Source organism: Astyanax mexicanus, chromosome 14 (genome assembly GCF_023375975.1).
Source record: "Astyanax mexicanus isolate ESR-SI-001 chromosome 14, AstMex3_surface, whole genome shotgun sequence".
Taxonomy (NCBI): Eukaryota; Metazoa; Chordata; class Actinopteri; order Characiformes; family Acestrorhamphidae; genus Astyanax; species Astyanax mexicanus.
In genome coordinates, this window is record NC_064421.1 from 23,846,745 (window position 1) to 23,871,768 (window position 25,024).

A 25,024-nucleotide genomic window follows, 5' to 3' on the forward strand; every position below is an offset into this window, starting at 1 on the left:
GCGAAAGAGGGGGGAGTTGTGGATATGATTGCAAAGCTGGCATGAAAGCTTAGATCATTTTATGGTAGCGGGGGGCAGATTAGAGTTTCCCTGTTTCCCCGAGAAGAGCGTAGCTTTCCTATTGGCTGAGGCAGATCATGTGGCACAAGCTAGGCTTTGGGGAGAGGATTTATAAACAGGGTTCATGCAGGCAGACTGGGGAGGCATATGGGGACAATTTGGGTAATTGGGCTGTGACTCGGCACCGGGGTATTACAGTACCAAAAGAAGCCCAGGCCCACGCAGCTCTGACAGCTAATTGGCCAGGATATTTTTACAAATGACAGGAGTCTCGCTAGCTCCGGCCTTTCTCAAAGCAGCGGACACCCTGAGCGACGAGCTGAATCAACAGCTAATCCAAAAGTCTACTGTGTGGGGGAGGAGCAGCGTTTTAAAGCAACTGCGGTCAGACCTACTCCTACACTCTATCACATCGTTCAGCATTTCCAGCACACCTCATTCAAATATCACTACAATGTGTACCCAATAAAACGCAGCACTGATCGCAGTACTGGGGCTGATAAAGCAGCGCTTAGTGCAACATCACTGTGCAACAGCCCACAGTCCACACAGTCAAGACTAGCATGTTCCCATGTGGAGACCACTGGAGGAGATGAATCACTGATTAATCCTGATCTAGCTATGTGGATCTTAATCTCCGTACAATGACTTGGCCCATCTGGTAATCACAGGGGAAAATCAGATGCTCCACCTAAAACCTCAAGGGCCTCAAAGGCCAGCTCTCCCCAAGAGCATCGCGTGCCGCCACTTTGGCTCCGTCTCTAAAGGATGGTCAAATCAGGTCTAGCTTGCTTCAGGCCCATCAAGCAGATTCTCCAGCAATGACATTCTCGGGCCAAACTGACGAAGGAAACATGAAATCCTCAACAGGTCGGTCTTACACTGTAGCTTTCTCCCACCAAAATAATACCACTGCCTGCTTCCAATTAGTTCAGCTGAGTTAATCTAATGCTCCAGTTTATACATATGGAGCAGGCGTATGGTACCAGTTCCATTAAACAAAATTAACTTTTGTTTGGGAGTAGAGAGCCCTACCGGATGTGTAACATGAGCCTTTGAGGATGTGACAGAGAGCAAATAGAGAGGGTTTTAATACAGTTGATCTTAGCAGCTCCTTTCCTCAAATTCTTCCTACTCACCCGTACACTCCCCACCCTCTCTTTATGACTCCCTCAACTTAAACACCCACACAGCTAATCAAAATAACTTTTAGGAATTCTAGGAACTTTTAGGAATCCAGTTCAGTTGTTGTTTCTGTGAGTATCTTTCACACATCATTTTACCTGGCTGGCAGGAAAAGCATCTTTAACATTGAAGTAGAATCCAAAGTAGATCATGTTGAAGACACCATGACGTCCCAATGTGGAGGTAAGGCCCTTGTTTAGCCCACGCAGACCAAAGCCATCTGCGTTAATGATCATTCGAGCTTGACCGAACGTGGACGGCTGCTGCACAGGGGGGAAAAAAAAAAGACAGAAAGTCATATTACTAAGAGGTGATCATAAAAAGAACGAAGATGTCTCCAGTATATATGAGATCATATACATACATATTGAATCTTACCACTTTAAAGGAATCTCGGTTGGCCTGTAGACTCACTTTCACTACCTCAAAGGGATTAACCACCAGAGCTTCAGTTAGGCCTGAACCCAGTCCTGCCACAGAGAGAGCCTGACCCAGAGAGACAGACAGGCTTACAGGCAACTAGGCCACAAATATGAGGAATGAGGCCAAAAGACGTACAATAAAGACAGTTTGCAAGAACTTACAAGTGAAAATGCCGTACTGAGTCTTATTCAAATAGACTGTATATTACAGACAACCAGTCAAAGCCAAGAGGTATGAATGTCAGACCCACATCATAATTCAAACTGTACAATGTGGTGCTGACATTTAACTTCTTAAGAACGTGTTTGTCCAGACAACTTGACTTTAACCTACAAACTGAATGAAACCGCTTCTGTCATTCACTTGCACAGAAAGAATGGGTTGGTAAACAGAGGACAGAGCTGAATGAATTGGCTCGGGGAAACCGACTGAAAGGTTCATTTGTTCAGATGCTGACATAAAAGTCCAACTTCAATATCTTGAAAAACTGGTCTACTACTCTCAATACCAGCTGAGATATTTTGTGAAACGATTAGGGTTGTGTATCGGCAAGAACCTGGCGACGCGTCACATACCACAATATAGAGGTCACGATTAAATTTATTGTGCTAAATTAAGATGCTGTTAGCCAGGTGATATTATTGATTTTATTAATGTTATAGTTTGTTAATAGTTTAATGTACCTTTATTTATTTAAATATTTACAAAGTATTTATAGGAGACACATATAAGACCATATTTTCAGGAGACCAGATCGCTGGCTTTTACAATATACATTTAATTATGATGTAAATATAACAGAACTTTGATATTTTTTAAATAGAAAAAATTATGTCACACGCACAATTTTGGTTGTTTTTATTAATATTACCTCAGACTTTAATTCTGAAATGTGAACTCTGGCTCTCACTTTTTTTTAAAGCTGCAGTTCAGTTGTAGTGTCTCTATTTTCTCAAAATAAAAAAAACTAAATAAAAAAACTAAACTAAACAGCAAACCATGAGGTTTAATTGCCCAGGATACAGGATACAACTTTGAAATGCTTAGAATTATATTTAATTGGTAAACATGGGTAATCTGTTAAGTTTTTACACTTGTGGAGACACAACAAAAACAAAGCTGATCCAACTTAATGAGAAAGAATAGACAGGATGTGCGTACATATAGTCACATATAGAACTAAACTGGTTAGATAGGGTCTTGCTGTTTGTTATGATGGTATGATGTGTGTATTATGTCTATAGATTACTCTGATCCTCTAATTACTCTGAGTTCTTTTTTTACTTAAAATAATTTATACAGTATTGCAAATATTGCGATATTTAATGTATTAAAGGCAAGTGGACTTAACATAAAGTACGCATATATTTACTCATGTTAGCAGACATACATGCAGCAATGTGTACTTGCATTCTATACCTGTGTATATATGTCTACGTATATATAAATGTGCTCTCGTGTAAATATGTCTGTCTCTATATGCATACAAGAATTGGCGTACTGGTGTAATGGGAAAACGTCAGAGTTTTGCACAAGCCTCATTAGTCTCCCTCTGTGTCTATCCCCCGGTCACACTGTGCCGGACCATCTCCTCAAACAGGCCTCGGCCATGTTTACACAGCCAGACGTTCCCTCTTTCATTTCTTATTTGTATTATTACTCTACCCGTCCTCATCAATCAACCTGAGCCCTCTCAGCTGCGATGAATAGCAGGAGGGGGGCTCCGCCATGCTACTCAAACACTCTTCTTAATACAGTCAACTCAAGCTACGATGCTGCATACTGTACTCCACATCCTTCACCTCCTCCTGGCATGACATGTCCAGGAAAGGAGGGAGGGAGGGAAAAGGCGGTTGGAGTGAGGGCCATGATGGATGAGCCAGGTAAATATTTCCTCTACTCTGGCTGTACACACAAGTTGTGGACAGGCAATATGTAGAGAGAGAGAGAGAGAAAGAGAGAGAGACAGAGAGAGGGAGAGCAAGTGCTCATCCATCAGGCCCACAACTGCTCTGACAGAACACTGTCACCATAATGCACTGTTGCTCGCACGCCTTGCTGGCCTGCACTTGTCTCATTTTACACCTTATTCTCTCAGCCAGCAGCTTCAGCAAAGCTGAAGAGAATACCTGGCTTACAGTCAGACTGTGGCAATGTTTTAGATGATGACTGAGTGAACAGTGTCTGTGACTGTGTGTGTGTGTGTGTGTGTGTGCTTGTGTTGTTCTCCCTGGATAAACTTTTTTTAGTGTGCTCACCTTAATTTCAGACTTTGTAACACTGAGGAAACCAAAGTATCCACACATTTCCAATTGGGAAGAGGAAAGCAGCGGTGATTGTCATGTTTTGCATTGTCTTAATGAAAAATGCTTGTACAGCCCTGGCAAATACTGTCTTAAAGGAGAAATTCAGTGTGAAATGGACTTGAGGTGTAGTGAAACATGGTAAGCACAAACTATTGTCAAATAGCCCATCTTTGTTTAACCCCTGGATTACCAAATACAAAATTTGAGGAATAGTGTTGCCCCATAGAAATAGCTATTTTTACACCATTAACTCAAGCTCAAAGTTGATAGACACTTTCTTGGTAGAATTCCAAGGACCCTGAAATTAAAATGAGGCACTGAGAACTTGCACTTGAAAGTGCATAGATAGTTTTTTTTTTAAAAAAAAACACTGTTTATACAGACAGTACCTTGAGGTAATTCTCAGGCCGCCGCCATCTTGAAATTAGGTCATGATAAGTGGACTGATGAGCATAAATGAATAGGAAGAATAGTGGAACAGATTGCAAAACTAATTCTGTGGAAATGCATGAATTCCAGCTGTCTATAATATTTAAGCATTTCCACTGAATTAATTTTGCAACCTGTTTCCTTGTCCTATCTATTATTTTGTGTTTGTCAATGGACTTATTGTGAATTCATTTTATGAATTAGTTTCAACTGTCTGTTTAATAAACTACCCACACTTAAAAAAACTTCTCAGTGCCTTGTTTTAAATGTCAGGGCCTCATAGTGTGGAGAAAGTGTGGAGCTACTATGAGCTTGTTAACGGTGTAAAAATGTGTGTTTTTTGCATGGGCAATGCTATGCCCCTATCGGTAGCATTGTAAGACTGTTGGGAGCATCGACGAAAAAAAAGTTCTTTATTTCAGAGGTATGCTATTCGACAAACTACTAACAAACTATAATATCCTGCAGAATTGTTCAGGTTTACATGTACTGGTCATCATGTTTCACTTCAATCCATGTACGTTTCTTATGGATTTCTAATTTAAACGCAGCACATGTTGCTCTAAGATCACAATATACTTTTCTGCATTCATTCTGCTGTGTCAAGTGTTAGGGTAAATACTATACAGACCCTGGCTTTTGGACTTGCTTATAAGAGTGTTCATTATTAGCTCTAAATTCCTTCATCCTACCTTTTTTAATATTATATATTAACAAGTAAAATGAAGCTGAGCAGACAAAACATAAAATATCTTGGGATCATACTCTCTGCAATAAAGTAAAAGTAAAAGCAAAATGTGAGAATGTTTTCTGATGTGGGGGTTTATCCACGTAGTGTCGTTTTTTAGTGTGTAGTTTTGTGTCATTTGAGATGACTTACCAGACCCTTAGATAAGGGAGTGAGACTCAGCAGTTTCTTGTATTGCTCGAAGGTAAAAAACTGTAGAACAGATGAGGACAAATGAGCTGTCATTGTCAGGAAGTGTATTGAGACTAACACACAGACCCAAGACATGTCACTACCCTAAGCAAACTCAACCTTTACAGACTGTTTTCTTAGAAGAAACGCATACATAACATTAGGATTATTGCACACACAAACACACACACACACACACAAATGCTTATATGTGTACACAAATCATAAACACTGTGATGAAAAATAATTTTGATCCCTCATAAAAATAAACAACAGTTTTTCAAGGAAATTCCACTGTAAACAAAGGAATGGAGTTTTGTCTGGAAATATTCCAATAAAACTGAAAAAGTAGAAAATGACATAAAACATAATAAAATATACTATACGTGTTTTTTTGGCAGTTTTGAAGAGCTTGTGTTTTAAAAAAAAAAATTTGTGGGTGCAGAATGAAATATAAATAATCTAAATTATAATATAAGTTCATGTGTTTGTAAGGCTATTCTATGGGGTACTGTTTTCACATTATGAAGTATTCTTAGACTATGCTACGCTCTTAACTGCTGAGGGAAACTGAAATATTAAGTGTTATGTTCTAAAACTGCTAAAGTATACCAAGTTCTCAACCCGGACTCCGGGCTGAATATAAAAGTTATGTAGTATTGTTATATGTAGCTTTTATGCCTAGATTTCCACTGGTTCTGTTAGACAGAAGCTACATTTTAGAAGGTGTGCTATTAATAATAGTTAACTGTTAACTTTCACCTAGTTAGTACTTATAAATTGGAGTCAGATTAGTTAACATTAATATCTCACCTAAACCTCATTTAAAGTATAGACCGAACATGCATTTAGAAGACAAGGAATAGGCCTGTTGTCTCTCCTCTACATGTTCAAAACAAATACTGTTTTATTTTTATTCTATTTTAAACTACAATTAAACCTAATTAGATCAATGAAACAGAGATGAAACAAAGAGAGAGATAGATCTCTTTGTTATTATTTCTTCCCCTAGCAGTCTTTCATATTATGCAGTGCTTTGTGTTAAATACAACTCATTAGCTGTATTCCCTCCCTCTCTCCCTCCATCCGCCCCTGTTTACTTTCACACACCAGCCTCAAGCCTCTCATTAGAGTGTAGCCTCACGTCAGCCACGCTACTCTCTACAGCACACAACTCAGACGGCCTCCCACAGTATTAAGCTACGTGATGCTTAGGGGAGGGCTGGAGAAAACCCTGTCCATGTAGGTCAATATTGAGACTTCTCCATGGCAAACACACACGGCATGAGGACAAACAAGCCCGTTTTTGATCCTGTTTGCTGGCGATGGAACATTGCAAACTGCTACAAGGAGGACAGGCTTGGTGTCTATGCATGTGCATGATGTGCTGTGTCACAGAGAGCTTTCCTCTTACCTTAACTGCTCTCTTTGGTGTCTCCGCTAAGATAGGAGGGAGGATTCCCTTGTAGAATCCATACACTCTGTAAAAAAGAGAAGGACAGGTTATTTGGCAACACTTTATTTCCAATGTAACTACCTAGGGTCTTTATAAGCATTATAAAGCAATATATACTCTATATACTTTTAAAAAAGCAATATTTGGATAGTTATCAACAGATTATGCCATTACTCGTGCCATACAACTGGCTTAAGATATTGTATAAAATAAATGAGATTTGATTTATATTGACATAAACATGCATGAGTCAAGTGTTAAATATGTTATATATACCATAAAACATTATAGATATGGTTAATAGAGGGACAACAATTATATAAAGCAGTAGGAAGCATTCCTTATTCATGACTTGTCTATTAATTTCTGCTCAGTGAATAAAAACTGTTTTACCACTTTAATTTGAGGGCTTTAAAATCATTCATAGATATGAATTATGAAATATTTCATTGTTAATAAGAATTCTACATGCTGTGGCAATAATGTTACAATTTGTTTGTAAAGGTCTCAAAATTCTTTATGGGACCAAAAAACATTTTTAATAAGCAAGAACTGTCCAACCAAGACTCCATAGATATGATTTAAAACAGGGGAAATATATGTAGTATGTATGTACCCTTTATTTAATGTATAACTTATAGGATTATTATTAATAGAAAGACAGTTTTGTCATGTCATTTTATGTGTAATATCTAAAATTTCATACATATTTCAAAGATTTGCTTTTCAAAGAATGCTTTAATACAACTTGGGAAGTGCACTTGAGTGAATGGATTTCACATACATATTGAATTATACTTCATATGTCAACAAAAAGTACAATTAATAAATACATAAATTCGATTTTTTTAACATATTAGGGCAATAAAGTACTTTGTTGTCATGAAAAATGTGTTTCAGTGTAATACAGTCACACTTAAAGTTTAGACAGTGCAACCATGATAAATAAAACCTTTACTGGCTCCTGGTATTATTTATTTGCATATTGGGTGTGTCTTTACCGCATCAATCACCATCACTGTTTAGTTATTTCCTCCAGGCTACTTCTATTACCTATATGTAATGTAGTTCTATATTAAATTGTACTCATTAGTAATTGAGTTACATCATTAGCTTTTAACAACCAGATATTAGTAATACGTCAGTTATTAAAAATGTCTTTAATCACAGCTTAAAGCGAACTAAGTGTAGTTTCTTACCACTATCACACAGATGTAAACAATATGTGCGTCAGTACACAAAGCAGTACATTTACAATATACTTCAAATGTATTAACAATTATTTTTAAAAATACATACTCATATCTACTTGTTGAACAGCAGTTGAACAAAAACCCAAAAATACAACTTATTCCTGGTTCACACTACACATTACAACTTTGTGTCTTTAATCATAGTGCTGTTCACACTACACGACTGGTTGTGTCTTTTACATTACATAATTGAATGGCGACATGAGTTTACAAATTACACAATTTTTCACCGTGAGAAACCACAGACTCATCAGGCTGCTCTCTAAAGAAACATTTTATCACAAGAACATGCCATAACACACGAAATAACTAGCAATGCCATTCCAGAAAATCTCTAAAGTGCCTAACTGCCTAAAACCCATTTGCTGTGGAAAAATAAAAATATACAGGTGTGCTTTGCTATTAAAATACAATATTCTACTTTCTAAAATTAAATTTATACTCAGAACAAGTAGTTAATAACTATTTTTAATTTAAGTTTTTAGGTTTTAGCTCCATTCACCCCCATTCATTTAGTACTCACTTACGAACTCCTGCGAGTTTAATTGTCATTATCTGATATTGTGATATAAAGGGGGAAACAAAAACCAATCAGGCTCTGGCCATGCAGAAGATGCATTTTGAACCCTGGTTCTCTCTTTATATGTGATCCCTTTGGCTGTAGGTAGCCATTGTTCTCGACTCCCAGTCACTGTGTTCCTTCAGTGACCACCCGAGAAAGCCCAACGCAGTGCAAATTGAAAAGCGCTGCAAAAGCACAAAACACATCCATCAAAATTACAACACAGGCGCAGCAAATAGAAAAACGCGCTGCAAATAGAAAAACGCGCTGCAAATAGAAAAACGCGCTGCAAATACAACCACAACACAACGGAAGTGAGTCACAACACAACGGAACTTTCCCGGGGGACCTTAAAAGATGCTGTACCAGCTAAGCTGCGTCTTCAGTAACATCTCGGACTTCACTATGTGTACAAAGGACAATAAGTGGCAAACAAGGCGTTTTGTGAAGCAGAACTTTTATTAATATGCACACAACCGTGGCAATCACAGGTAATAAACATAACTTACTTTTCAGAAGCTTGTTTGCCACTTATTGTCCTTTGTATACAGCTGGTACAGCATCTTCCGTTGTGTTGTGACTCACTTCCATTGTGTTGTGGTTGTATTTGCAGCGCGTTTTTCTTTTTGCAGCGCGTTTTTCTATTTGCTGCGCCTGTGTTGTAATTTTGATGGATGTGTTTTGTGCTTTTGCAGCGCTTTTCAATTTGCACTGCGCTGGGCTTTCTCGGCCACCGTACATTTGTCATACTACAAGACTGCGTGAGCTCAGTGATTGATTTGTCGACAATCAACAAAAAACAGTCGGTGATTGAAAACCTGGGCTAAAATCGTGTAGTGTGTACCTAGCATTAATGCTTTTGAGCTCTAGTTAAATAACACCCAAAAACACCCATCATTCCACCTGTTAACCTGATGTGAACAGGCCTGAGCATGGTGTCTGGTTCGCACGGCTCCAATTCTATGGAAATCCACCGGTATCTTTACTGACACTTACTGCTGATTAGCTTGACAGAGAGCCTCAACTGTTCTTGGCTGTTTGTTTCAAAGCAATTGTTTCCTGCCATGAAACAGGTTTAACTGGTCTAAAAGCTTCAAAACTGCGATAGAGAGTGAAAACTGAAGACACTAAAAGATTATCACTACAATACCTGGTGAAATTTCAGCAGACTCATCACCTTCATTTACAAAACACACTTAACTAAAAATCAAAACATCCTTAAGGTATGAACATTACTTATGGAAGCTGATACAAACCCACAATATTTTAGACTAATGCAGCAGAATTACAAACACAAAACACTGACACAGACACTCTTATGCAGAGTGACGTACAAAAGTGCTTCGCTGTTTACTCTGAAAATATACCTGGCTAGTTTGAACAGGCTAGAATCCAAAAAACACCTCAGATTCTGCCAAATCCTAACCCCAGTTTGGATACCTAGAAACAAAAGATGCACGACACTCAAACAACTACAAACTCACTAGACTGGGCCTGAATGTACACAAGATTAAAGCAAGACATGAGAGCGATCACTTTAATAAAAGTGAGATTAGGTCCAGTTTCCAAAAATGGGGGCATGGCTGCTTATTGCATATGATTTTTGAATTGGTGCACACTTTTTACTCAGAAAGATTAGTTTGCTTATTGATATAAACATCATGAATTTATACTACTGACTGTAAATTTTGTGATAAGTGCAGTTACTTTTTTAGTCGTTGTTATTGTTCAGATTAAAACTGTGATTGAGATTTACTTATATACAGCTCTGGAAAAAAATCAAGAGACAAAAGAGAGTTTCTGAATCAGTTTCTCAGATTTTGCTATTTATAGGTATATGTTTGAGTAAAATGAACATTGTTGTTTTATTCTATAAACTACGAAGAACATTTCTCCCAAATTCCAAATAAAAATATTATCACTTAAAGCATTTATTTGCAGAAAATGAGAAATGGCTGAAATAACAAAAAGATGCAGAGCTTTCAGATCTTAAATAATGCAAAGAAAACAAGTTAATATTCATAAAGTTCATGAATCAATATTTGGTGGAATAACCCTGGTTTTTAATCACAGTTTTCATGCATCTTGATATGTTCTCCTCCACCAGTCTTACACACTGCTTTTGTATAACTTTCGCCACTCCTGGTGCAAAAATCCAAGCAGTTCAGCTTGGTTTGATGGCTTGGGATAATCCATCTTCCTCTTGATAATATTCCAAAGGTTTCAACTTGGTAAAATCAATGAAACTCATAATTTTTATGTGGTCTCTTATTTTTTCCAGAGCTGTTTTTGAAGACTTTAGAGATTATATATATATATATATATATATATATATATATATATATATATATATATATATATATATATATATATATATATATATATTGTTTTGTTTAGCAATATTGTATGTTTTTTTATTTTATTTATTATAATTTTTTAATCACAACATTGGTCATAAACTATAAACATTACAGCAAACAAGAAGACAGGAACGTGTTCTAGTCATGTAAATGCCACAGGACATTTTCACTTTCCCTGGGCAGACATGAGTAGTCTAGGAGGCAGCCATTGTTTAGACAGCACACATATACATTTCTGCAGTTGAAACCCGACTCTGTTTTCTTAATCTTAATGTCAGGACAAGCCTGAGCACGGGAAAAACTCTTTCTCCGGGTCTACAACAAAAGCACCAGAGATTCCTGTTGTTTTTTTTTTATTAAAAGGGTGACAAGAATTCTATCACAAGATGTTTAAATATCAGTAAAAATGAATAGTAAGAGTTTTTAGACTAGTGATAACTATTTATTGCTGGTGAGTATATGTGCCTGATCCTCTGAATGTGCAGACAGTTTGAAGGTATTGGGTTGATGTGGGGACTGCTATGATGGAACCTAGGAGAACCTAGTAGAATAAAAAATGACTGCTCTACAAAAACACCTCAACCAATTTCCGAAGTGAATAACATTACAGTATTAAGTATGTGATGCATAATACTTGTAGATGCTTGCCTGTATGCAAGGTGATAGACACCAGGACAAAGAACTTGTACAGTGTGGGTATTTTTGAGTACTAGCCCACACATGTATTGATATTTAATACACCACACTTGTGGACAGAAAGGACAGTGTAGCGTGACTGCTGCATGTGAACCCCCCTACACACACACACACACATACACACATTATTGTGAAAACACGACCCAGTAGTCAACAGAGATGTTCTTGGCTGATTGAATCAGGGTGTAAATATTATTGTTTCAGAAAACAGAGATGGAGCGATTACTTCGAGCTCTATGACTCTATGACCCCATCTTAAAGTGTTCTGACCCACAACTACTACATATTCTCATCGTTATTCTCATCTCACAGGATCACAGTCGCTCCTTCATCAACATCAGGACAGGTCATATTACTATGGCAACTGAGACGCCGCTGTACTGACAGCCGAAGTGACATCAGAGGGCCTTCGTGAGCGTGGAAGGGTATGGTTGAAACGGAAGCCCCCTCTTTGACGTATGCAAACACTGGCCACTCGTTTCCCGGGAGTGGTTAAGTTTGAGAAACCATCAGGTGGTGAGATAAAGCTCAGATTTGTAACACACACACTCAAGGCCCCATTTGACTGGACCTGGTTTGAATGCTCATTTGACTCTAAATGTAAAGCGCACACAAGGTCCCCACTAGGCCCTCATAAGCAAATCCATCCCCATTTAGGATCAGTGTGGGGACCAGCTGCCTGTGTTTGTATAGGTGTGATTTGTCTTTAATTTCCATAAAACCCATTTTCTCCCATTCAGCATTGAGCCACATAACTCAACATAACAAAAAAGAGAGGAAGGAAGTGACACATTAACCAAATTGGATAATGAGACAAAATGTATAATTCAGCTCTGACTTATGATACTGCCTTCAGATGACTAATGCACAGACCAAGCACTCAACATTATGAGAATTACTGAGCATTTGTCTTTATTGAGCACTGTAATTGTGTTCAAGTGTTTGCACAGTTGTAATGTCACAATACTGAGAATAAGGCTTACTGGTGTACAACAGCATTAAAAAAATGTGGGCTCTTCTGGTTAAAATATCATCCCTATCAACAGATGAGAAGATTTCCAGAATCTTTAAAATGTTAAAGATCATCGTTCCTTTAACATTTAAACCCAAAAGAGCCTATAATGAATGTGCCACAGTCCCATTTAAATATGTAAGAAATTGTCCTTCATTTTAACTCTAGACGTCTTAAATGAAATATATAGGGACTATTTAAAGGAATTCAGGGAATATGTAGGGACTATTTAGTTTACATGCTAATAGTTTCTAATTCTATATGATTCTTGGGCTGTCTTGCAGACAGTGCTCTTTTAAGGTCTATGCATTTTCATTGACATTTTGGTTGTAGGACCATGAGGACCATAGCATAAACATAACAAAATGAGGCTTTTGAGGCAGCTTACTATATTTTTTTGGTGTTGGGGATTTTATTATTATTTTTACCCTGGGATTATAAAATTATTATATTAAAATTATTATTATAAGTATTTTTTTGATGTGACTTGTTTTGTACAATAAAGTGTTTATCTCTGAAAGATCTGTATAAATGGCATATATTGCTTAGCTGTCTTTATTTAGCCTTTTTGTGTTTATGTTTTGTAATCATATATATATATATATATATATATATATATATATATATATATATATATATATATATATATATATATACACACACACACACATGTATATATATATATATATATATATATATATATATATATATATACACTGATGACTGTTAGAACAAGACCTTTTTTTTCAACTTGACGTATTTTCTAACAAAAAAATATTTGAAGCAAATACAAAAACAGATTTGCACAAAACAAATATAGTTTCCAGTGCAAAACTGGGGTTATCAGTGCTTACAGTAATGTCTCTGTTAGCTAAAACATGTAATTTACAGCATTAAAAATAGCACATGCTATGGTAAAAAAAAATCATGATTGTTCTGCTTAGTTCACCCTGTCTTTAAATTAGTAAGTGATCAGTATGCTAATTAGTATATTATATTGGGAAAATGCTAAATTCAATGTGAAAAAGGCACAAAAACAGAATTGCATTTACTGTCTCTGGCACTTTTAAGATCTTTAAGAGATGAGTTTAAGACATTGTAAGACAAATTAAGTCCTTCGCTTTGGATTAAGGCATATAGGAGCTTTTTAAAAATCTGCATACAGTGTACACCTGTGTCTACCATGACCTTGTAGAAACTCTGATTTTAAGCCTTAATACTTAATAAAAATTTGGTTATTTGTAGCTTTATTAACTAAGTGAACAATCAATTTTTAATATATTATCTTAAATTATGAGAATATGTGTAAAACTATTCATTTTAAAATAAGCTTGTGTTTTGTGATTCACAGTTTTCTAACATTAAACTTTTGAGCTCCATGAAAATTAGCTCATTCTATGATAAATATGTAATAATCAAGAATAAATCAGGAAAATCAGGAAGACGCAAATACTTTTTTTTTTAAAGTGCTGTAAGTCATTTTAATTAGTGATTGCTATGGTTTATGTTTCACACATGTTAAAACATAAAACATTTTGGCAGAATCATGTCTCTAAACTTCTGATCTCATTCACAGATGGGTAATGTTCTCTCAGTTAATTGCCATGTTGGTTCAGAGAGGCTCAAGTTTCTGACACACAGAGCAGCCCAGGCAAAAACAGAGCAAAAGAGAGAGAGAGAGAGCAGCACTGGTTGATATTGCTAGAGCAAGTTTATTTTTCATAATAATTCTAGAACAACGGCTCCCACCCCTCCATTTGTATAAATTATAACTAAGTAGTTCAGCCTGGGATCGGGCCGGCTACTGGGCAGTAATTCTAGCCACAGCGCAAATATACCAGGGTGATAATTGGTCTTGAGGATAGAAGAGCTGCAGTCTGCAGGGGAGGCACATGGGATGGAGCTGATGACAGCTCAACAGAGAGGGAGAGTGAGAAGTGAGTTGCTGAAGGATTTCGCAGCAGTCGACCCACGTGTCCGCTAACGAGCTGCTTCACTGTCACCTGGGGCCACACATGCACTCACACACACCTTAAAAGAGATCAGTTTTAGATCCACTATAAAACTGTCGGCTCACCGTAAACAGACAAAATGGCAAGCACTTTCTCTAAGCTTTGCACTCTGTCAACAGGATCTGACAGATACCTCCACACACTACACTGTGTGTGTGTCGGTAATTGTGTGAAAGACGGTTTAAGATAAACATCCACTGTAAAATGGAACAAACAAAATGAATTAAGAAAACAGTGTTGTTTTAAATGTGGTGAAGACAAAAAAACAGGGCAAGTGAAAGATATAGAATTGAGGAAAAACAATAGAGGGAAAAAAGGGAAAAAAATCACATTTACCTTTTTTGTACGGTCACAAGTAGGGTTGTGCCATATTATATTGTATGCAATAATATTGCCAACATTTTTCAATATTGTGAACAATACTATTCCTTGAAATATTGTGCCACATTACCCACCCCTAATTATAACATCAGTGTACTATTTTTTGCTGTTTTTATCAAAAGAAAAATTCACACTGTTCTCATTTCCCATTATATATCTACTAGATTAGATTATATCTGTCCAGTATAATTTATTTTACTTCAGCCCCGGATATATGGAGATATATGAAGTGCATTATTAGTATCATGACATTTTGGATTATTTTGGACAAATCTGATTAAATTCTTGTATTTTTTAATACTCAGTTAAGGGGTGCAATAAATCATATTGTATGCAATAATAAAATTAATTTTTCATTGTGTTGCAGTAGTTTATTTTTTCTTTTTTTTTTTTTTTAAATTCAGTGTTTTGTCTTGTCACCAAGAGTATTGTTATTGCGAAAAAATACCATGCGATACCGTGATATTATTTTAGGGCTATATCGCCCACCCCTAATCATAAATGAGCTCATTTTGCACGTAGTGAGCAAGTAACTGTCGAATATATATCGTGACCTCTGATTGTAAGCATCAATATTATGTTTCCCTGACATTATATCAGCTGAATCTTACTATTATATAAATGTGGACAATTTGTTGCTTAATTAACTAACTGGACAATCAGAGTTTAACACCTCCCCTTAAATGTGTTTGACAGTTTTCTAACATTAGCCGTTTAAGCTCTCTTAAAATGAGCTTATTCTATGATGTGGTGTAAAAGGAAAGAGGCAAGGCAACTGAAAGATATAGAGGCAAGAAGAAAATAGAGAAAAAAAAACCAAACAGAAAAAAATAGAACAATGTCCTATCTCTCTCTCCCTCTCCCTCTCTCTCTCTTTTTGTATGGTCACAAATGAGCTTACTTTGCACACAATGAGCAAGTAACTGTCAAATATATAAAATACACCAATGACTTCACTCTCAGGCCCTGAATTTACAGTGCATGCCTCATATTCCAGACCAGGTGGGATTACTGCATGCCATTTTCCTCTCTTTCTAACAAACCCAAACATCATCTCTCACCAGGTGCATGTCTTCCAAATGTTTAACTCGTACTCACTGGAGCAGACCCATACATGCATGAGAGAGTGAAGCACAGTGCACGGTGATGAAATACTTAACTATACTATATAATATAGGACCTGAGATAAACAAAATAAAATACTAGAGAGACAGGCTTAAGTACAAGGAAAAGTATTCTATTAAACAAGTGACTTAGACGTGAATAGAAGCAGAAGTGTTCTTTAAGCACCACACTTAACTGGAAGCATTAACAAGGAGTGTTAAGGAGTGTACTTCACAAGTACTTTAAGTAAAAGTACAGTATTATGATTTGTAGTTATTACAAAAAGCAGCGCAAAGTTCTCAGAGTGAAAGGCAGAACGGGAGCAGCATGGTCTTCGTATAAGTTCAGCATGATCTCTTGATTCACTCAATGATGAGCAGCTTAATCAAACCCAGTCACAGTGCAGAGCATGTTCCACTCTGGCTTTAGTGATAATGTGGGTTTGAAATGATTCCTAACATTTTTATAATTGTTATGAGTAACAATGCAGCACATCAAAAATTATTACAGTAAAAGTATTATACTTTTAACTTTTTTTTACATTTTAAGTTAAATGTATAGTGAAGTAAAAGTGGTAATAGTACAGCATAGTAAAAATATAGTAAAAAATAGTACAGCACGGTCTAGAATGAAAACAATAACTTACAACATAAAACCGCAGATTCTGCTTTGGGAAAAATCCTGGCAGGCAAAAAACAAACTTAAGCCCCTGTAACTTACCCCTCATTGCGAAATATGGTCCTGAAACAGTCCCCCAAGCCTTTGTAGCTGTTTGGGTCACTGGCTCCCCGCTGAATCTGGAACCTTTAAAAGACAAATATACAATTATGACTTTTATTTATATACAATTATTTGTCTATGACAAATTGTAGTTAAAGAAATTTGTTTCCAAATCTTAATTATTTTTTAGCAACTGATGATCAGAAGCAGACATAGGTTCAATAGAATTATATCATTTTAAATAATTAATCTTCTTTCAATATAAAATAATAATAAACATACACTAAATGGAATTGGAATGCACACATATTACAGCTACAAAAGATTTAATGGCATCCCATTCTAAATCCATAAGCATTAATATGTACTTGGTCCTTCTTTGCAGCTTCAGCAGCCGGTTTGGAGCGCTGCAGTTATTTAATTTGGCAAAATGCATGTTCAGATAAGCTCTGATGTCGTTTTTCTTGTCTCTGTTCCTCACTGGGGGTTCTGTGTTTTATGTTCAATGTATTGTGTCTGATTCTCTGCTGTATACAACCACCACATTTCTCCTACCAAATTTCTGTAAAGCTGCTGCGCGACAACATCAATTGTAAAAAATAAATTAGATTTGATTTAATAAAGGCAGATTGCATGGCTAGGCTTCGTTTTGTACACCTTTATATACCTGTGGCAAAAGGACTGGAAGAAACATATGAATGAAATGATTAAATTGTGTAATTTATTAAATACATACTTCTTTGCTTCTTGACTGCAAAAAAAGTATTCAATTTCAGAACATGCATTAACAATGTGTTAGGTTACAAAAAGAAATTGTACATAAAAATTGCGATTCTTAATCTTGGGGTTTGTTGATTTGATGCTCAGCCAGATACTGGCCACTGGCTTAATTCTGGCTCTAACCCAACTATTAATGTGTTCAAGACTACATGCCAGGTTAGGTTAAGACAGGGACAAAAATGGTATCTGATATAAAAAGATATTGTGCCACCCCTATCTTAAACACTGTAGATACACGTTCCTAAGTTCTATATGAATTCACAGACAGCTTAATAAAGATTCTAGAGCTTATCTATAACACTTTGTTGGTTTATCTGTCTGGGAGAAATATAAAGACAAGGGCTGATCCATGCTCATTTCTCAAAACTCCATCAAAAGGCAAATCTTTCTTTTCCTGCCTTGGTTTATCCTCTAATCTCCAAAAGGCTCTAGTGGGTGTTCTGGTTCCTCTAGCACAGCAGAAAAGTAAAACATTTACTTAACCCATCCTTTCCAATTAGTCCTGTCCCCCCGTGCCAGGCCTTCAGGCTGAAAACTTTGCCACTAACATGCCAGTAACCTACTAGTAACAGCTCTGCAGTAAATTTTTAATAAGATAGAACTGGTTGAGGGACTTTTTGTAGCTACAAACATGCTAGTAACTCCCTAATAAAGGGCACTGAGCTCTGTGTAAATGTTAAACATGGTGGTGAACCTGAAGAAAGTGTTGCCACAGGATTTTATTGCCTTGCCTCATCTATACTAGAGACACTGGTACATGCAGACCTTCTAAATGGGACACAGTGCACGCATTCTGAAGCATTTTCATATGCCAAATCAACATTTAACACATGTTCATTATAGGCTCATAGCTTTTAATTTAATTCAATGTGATTGTCTTTGGTTAATGATGCAACATTATTTTAAATGCACTCAAACAAAAAAAAAAGTGACCAATTTTAGGCATCATTATTTGAGAGGGCCACAGAAAAAAAAGAAAGAGAAAGGAGCTTAGAGAAAAGATAGAGTGGGGGTCGACGAAAGGAGAGGAGCGAAGATTCCCCTCATATGGCTTTCACTGCCAAGTCAAGAGGTCAGCAGTTAGTCGTCCAGGCGGGTGCCTGATGGGGCCATAAAGAGCCTTGGTTCCAATGGAGGAGGGGGTTTACTGAGGTGAGCAGCCTTTCATATAGCCAACAGATTAACATCTTAGAGGGGTGTCCCCTAGCATCCAATTTTGTAGATTCCCAAATAGCTTGTAACCCGTGCCTGAAAACCAGTTAAAATGGCATCATAAATGAACGTCCAACACCATGTTAAAGAGAGAGAAGAAAAGAGGGACGCTGAGAGGGCAGACCGTTTGGGCCGATGGGGGCAACGCTGGGACAGGATCAGGCTTAGGGGTGGGGGCAGAGACCCGGAAGATTTAAGACCAGTGGAGCTTGTAAACAAATTTAAATCAGCCTTAATTAAAGGCACATGAGTACAAGGTCAAGGATTGCAGGAGTCCCATTCCCCCAGTTGCCTTGTTCCCCATGTTTGGTTTGCAGGGTTAGCCCGACCTGCAATAGCCCAGAGAGAGAGGTGTCTGAGCTACGGTCCACTCCCAGCCCCATGACTCCACACCTGACCCTGGGGTCACCTCATTTCCTTGTGTCCCTTGCCTACCCTGCCATAAAAGCCTTGCACCAAACAGCTCGGCGCAGGGTGCGAGAGATAATGGGGAGGACATGAGGACCTTGTGGCAGCAGAGGATGCCTCAGGCCTCTCTGAACATGTCACCACGCTGCCCCATCACACTGGGATGAGCAAAGAAAACGAACCCTCTGGCCATGCTGGAGATTTTTATATGGAGATCCATATATGGACTCTCTATGTGGCAGATCAGAGCAGCAGTCAGCAGGTAAGAACTGCATGCAGCTCCAGCTGATAAACTTGGCCTTGGAGTCTGTCCTGTTGTAAAGTCGGCAGACAGAGCAGCCAGGTTATGCCCTGGGGCTTCATTAAAAGACACAGCTCTAAGGATCTCTCTCATTCCAGCTTCAGAAAGAGAAGATGTACTCAGAGGTGATGATGTCTCCAAGTTCATAGACAGTCCTTCTAACCCCCTGTACCTAGCTTTTACTAGCCCAGTGTGTCACGGACAACCAGGTGAGGGTGAAGGTGAGGGCAGGGCGCTCCTTCTGTAAGTGAGATGAGTGCTCAGGGGCTAAATAACCCTGACGTCTCTACCTGACCCCAAAGTCTCTGTAAAAGTGCAGGTTTTAGACACCCACAAAAGGGCTAAGTAACAGTCAGGGGCTGGGAGAACCCACTCTTTGTATTGTTTCAGGGCCAGGCCAAGTGAGCACTAAGGCCTTGTCCCCTCTGAGACCCTGTTGGTAATGGGCCCACTTCAAGTCCAACAGGGGGGGCTGTGCCACACTAAAGGACAAGCCGATGGGCTGAGGCTCAATAATGATGGTGTTAAAAACAGCCCTTTGGGAAGGGTGGAAGGTTACTGGGTTGATCAAAAGGCTTGAGTTTGATGGTGCTGCCTTTAAAGGGGCAGGCCAAACTTTTAAAAAGGTCTCTTAAATTTGCCTTGTTAAAAACTTGGGTATTCCCCCAGAGAAGTTTTGGACCAACTCATTTAGGTACAATTCAGAGTAAAATAATATCCAACAATAAATATGACTGAGCTTTAGTTGGGAATGATAATGACAACACTGCTGTGCAGCTGTAAACTGCATTTTTTCCACCAACCACCACCAATAGAACAAAGTAGCCACCAATTATGAACAAATTGTAATTGTAAACTAATTCATTCATTGTTCTATACACACAGACATCATTTTAGACAAAACTTCATTCTACAGTCTTAACAGGTTTTCCATTAGCCACCTGCAGTTTGTATCTGAAACAGAAACAAAAATACAGACTAATGAGAACAGACTAAAGAAAGAGACAAGCATGAGAACATTGCTTCTCCTCACATGCAATGTGTAGTACATAAGGAAATCCAGAAGGCAGCATTAAAAGGAAATCTATTTTTTACAACCAAACAGTTAATTTTAATGAGCGGGATCATAAAGATGGCAGAAGTCCATTGCAATAGTATGCGAGGTTAAAAGCTCTTTCGAACCTAAATGATCCAACATGGCAGATGTTGGCATTCAATCAAATCTGTAACAGGGAAGACCTCTCAAGATAAGACCTTCATGATTCTTCTCCTTATGGGCATAAAAGCCTTCATCATTTTCTTATTGATGCAGTAGATTTTATAGTATCCAGCGATCCATGATACAGCATGGTCCACATTTTAATTACTGTATTACTGACAAACTCTTGATACCACAGAGAATGCAAAACACAGGACTTTCATAACAGTTAAGAGATTTTTTCTTTTTTAGCAACTGGGGCTGGATTCTCTGTGGCTGGAGGAGGTCAATAAAGCAGAGCCAGTGGAGGGAAGGAGATAAAGAAGAAGATGGGAGATGGGGTAGAGGGGAAGTGATAAAGTTGTGGCGCTTGTGGCATGGCAGGTTCCTGGGGCTCGGTCTGGGTTAGAGCAGCTTGGGTTTCAGCAGCACCACAGGCTAACAAGAAGCCTCAGGCTAATAATAAAGGCAACACAGAAAAAGAAGAATTGGAGATCCACTGTGAGGATACCCTTTTGGACAAAGCTTGATCTTTCACATAAAACATTGTCTTATGATAAGATGGCTTTTAAAATAATGATACTGATGATGGCCTTGTTTCAGAGTTTCAACTGAATAGCTGAAGATTCAAATATATTTATTTTTAGCCGTCCTTCTTAAAAATTATGTCCACTTTTAAAAATGTCCAAAGGCAGCAAAACACCCCAGTAAATTCCTGCAAATATACCTCTGGTCAGTGTGGCACCACAATTTTACCTTTGTATCATCCAAGTATGACATGTTACATGTTTCTCAAGAAGGTTTCCACAGAAATATAGAATTTGCTGGGCTTAACACAACTACCAGTTAAAACTATGATCTCCAAATATGCAGTTGTTTAGAAATTGCTTCAAGAGATATTGTTAACTTTTAGACTTGTGTAAATCTGTATTCGTCTTTCTCTGATTTGCTATGAGCTCCTTGGACTTCAAATTCAAAGAGCACTGTAAAAATGTTTAATGTGGGTGCAGAGAAGATATTTTGGAAATTATGAAACTTAATTACATTGATCATGTGTGTATAGTGTATAAAGACACACACATCAAGCAACCTTTGAGGACCGCTAGATAAGGCCTCTTTTTATTTCATCTTGATTCTTTGTATAATGGATTCCACAAGATTTTGAAAACAGTTCTTAGAAAAGATGGGCTGTCTAGCAAAAGCATTTGTGCTATAATTATAAATCACCAGTTCTGATGGTTTTTAATGCGGACATTTCCTATAGTTGCTGGCCTGAATTTGTGTGACTGGAAAATTGAATCAGAAAATTGCATGAATGAGTAGGTGTACAGGTCTTTACATTTTATATGTACATACACACACACACACACACACACTGTATATCCCAAAATACGTCCAACCTGGGGATATTCCCTTTATCAGCTTAGAATTGTCCAGGCTGCTTTGAAGTAAGGAAATGGTTGGGGATAGAAGAGACCCCTTAGTCAGCAGGTAACCGGCAGCCATTACATTACATAGACAGCAGAAACAGAGCAGAATGCAGCCATCAGGGCTTCCAGACCTGCCTGATCCAGTCTGTAACCTGAAACACAGCTCAGTGTTTATGCTCTTCACCCCTTCCTAGCAGGGACGTGACATGAGGTAGCATTTGGAGTAGGACACATATGCTAGGAGGCGTCCGACAGGCGCGGGAGACAAACGAGTTTTCATCAGGCACTTTACTACTTCTCTAAAACGGGTCATTTCAGCACACTGGGACACTTTTGCTTCATTTCAATGTTTTGTAATATAATGTGTTTGGAACACCCTCCTTCTAGCAAAACTGTTTAATACCAGATCCTAATGTGCAATGGCAGGCCCATCAGCAGGAGGTCACACAGCTAGCAAAAGAGCCACAGGGACATTAACTCATGTCTATTGGGCCTAGAATTCTCTATAGCTTGGTTAAACTCAAGTCTACTATCACACTACTGGCATAGAACACTTAATATCTTGTTTAATATTTCTCTGATCACCTAAAATGTCCATGATGTCACTTGAAAAATCATCAACCACCTGACTCTAGTTAAAGGTATTTTAAAAGATTTCAACAAATAACATAAAAAATATATGCTTAAATATTCCGTCAGGATCATACAGGCATGAGCGGGAAGGATTAGAAGGTCAGGACAGCACAGCCGAGTGACCTGCTGCTTTACTGGACCAGATCAGCTTCCAGGCCTAAGAGCTTTGAGCCCTGCTGTTTAATAGCTGGTTGAGGGATTCCATTGGGAGTCCACTGGTCAGGCAGCAGTCAGAGGGTTGACGCCTGGAGGCTTCTCTCTCTCCCTCACCGTCATCCACTCTCTACACATCATCTGTCACTGCTCTTATCAAACAGGATACTTCTACCCTCCATGCAAAAGTTGATCACTTTCAAACATGCTGTGATCAAACGGAGGCAGTGTCATAGCAGTTGCTGCCTCAAGGGATAACCTCAGCTTTTTTCAACCACCTGCTGATAGAGAGAGCGCAGACATGCGTGTGAACCATGTCACGAAGTAGTGCAGTAAGTGAACAAGCACAATGTGGCTTCATTGCAATGTTGACTATATAATATTCACATTTTGGTTTAGAGTATGGATATTTATCGTAAAAGTGACCATTAATAGATTAATAGAAGTAAATTAATGAAAAAGCAACATATACACATGATAAAACATAAACTGCATAATGTGTACAGTAAACTATAAAATACAACAACAGCAAGCTTACCAATTACCAAATTAATGTGATTCTGAATAAGATAAAATTATAATCAAAACTGCTACTGGACATGGTTAGCATAAGGCTTCTGCTTTGGGCAGTTTTAAATGCTATTTTGCATGTAACTGTATTTTTTGGCTTGACAAATGTTTGCTTAGTAATTTTTGACCATGTTTTTTTTTTTTTTTTTTTTTTAGCAATTATTTAATGATGGTTTTCAATGCAGAAGGTTCTGAGATTAGTGGAGGTGTTCAGCTTAGGCTTGTGTACTTGCCATTTACTCACAATTCCATGAATTGTTTAAATATAAAATGCATTGTAAAGGGAGAAAGGTTCAATCCCGTCCATTCTATTGGTTTTAAACAGTGTAATCATTTTCTCATGCATTTGTTAACTCACAAAATCGTCTGCCGATCTTTGCACCTCAAAGACGTATCAATACAGCTTTTTGCACCAAATCGTGATTGAAATTAACAGTTTTTCACCCCTAAATTGTTCTTGTGTCTAAATACATATAATATCACACATACAAAAGAGGACTTGTACTGATGTTGTGGGCCATACAACTAAAATTCCTTCCTACAACAATGAAAAAAAGTAATTATTTATTTGGCTGATATTATACTATTCATACTTGTCCCATAATTTACATTTCTCAAATGCTTATGCTTATGCTGAATAATGTGATATAAAATTCTTGCACATTTATAACTGAATACTGTACAGTTATACATAATAAAAAGTTCAGGCAGCCACTTCTAGATATCTACTACTCTTTAAACAATTAAAATTAGTACTGAGCAAAATATTAATAAACCTAAGCCTATGACATCCTGCAGTCTAAACAGTACAGGATGGCCACACGTACTGTACACATGCAGGTTACATCAGATTATGCAGCAAGCCACCATACTTTTAAAACACCAACACACAGAGCCAACATATACTCAGCTGATACACAATTAACCAGTGAAACGTGTTTAAACTAAAACAGGAGTGAAAAGGTGGCAAGAGGGAGGCATGACTAGGTCTGTGGGAGGGGCCAGGAGTGTATTTGGGGTGGAGTAAAGCTGTGTAACTGGATCACCACATAAAGAGCAATCTACCTCTTTCCTGGTCCCTAATGAGAGCTGCAGCGAGGCTGGCTGGCTGATCAGAGTCAGATGGGGTGCCCCGAGCGCACCGCCCCCTGCCGAAAGTGCCGCCCGACACCCTTTGTTACCTCCAAGTGAGCTGAGACCAGCCCATGAACCATGTAACTAGGTGGTTTCCAGGTTAATGAAAAGCTGTAACTCCAGTCCCACCATCTCCCTGGAAGGCTAACTACACGCAAACACCCCCCCAAGCCAAGTCGCCGCCTCTGACAAACAAGCACAGAAAAACACCAACATTCCTACCCAAAAATGAGTACCCTTGAATGTGCTTCACAGGTCAGAGTGGGGGATCAGTATTTGTAGGGACGACCTTAGAGTAGCTTAACAAATCATATAAATTCTGGAGAA

At 38.0% G+C, this 25,024-nt stretch overlaps 1 protein-coding gene across 1 annotated transcript in view; it reads right to left on the reverse strand.

Moving 5' to 3' along the window:
- The window catches only part of slc25a21 (solute carrier family 25 member 21), a 110,884-nt gene that overhangs the window by 4,542 nt on the left and 81,318 nt on the right, over window positions 1–25,024 (reverse strand). The window contains exons 4-8 of the mRNA XM_007252556.4: window positions 16,879–16,962; window positions 6,737–6,803; window positions 5,284–5,343; window positions 1,624–1,731; window positions 1,344–1,508 (exon numbers count right to left, since the gene is read on the reverse strand). Of these exons, the coding sequence (XP_007252618.1) occupies window positions 1,344–1,508; window positions 1,624–1,731; window positions 5,284–5,343; window positions 6,737–6,803; window positions 16,879–16,962 (484 nt within the window). The remainder of the gene's footprint in view (window positions 1–1,343; window positions 1,509–1,623; window positions 1,732–5,283; window positions 5,344–6,736; window positions 6,804–16,878; window positions 16,963–25,024) is intronic.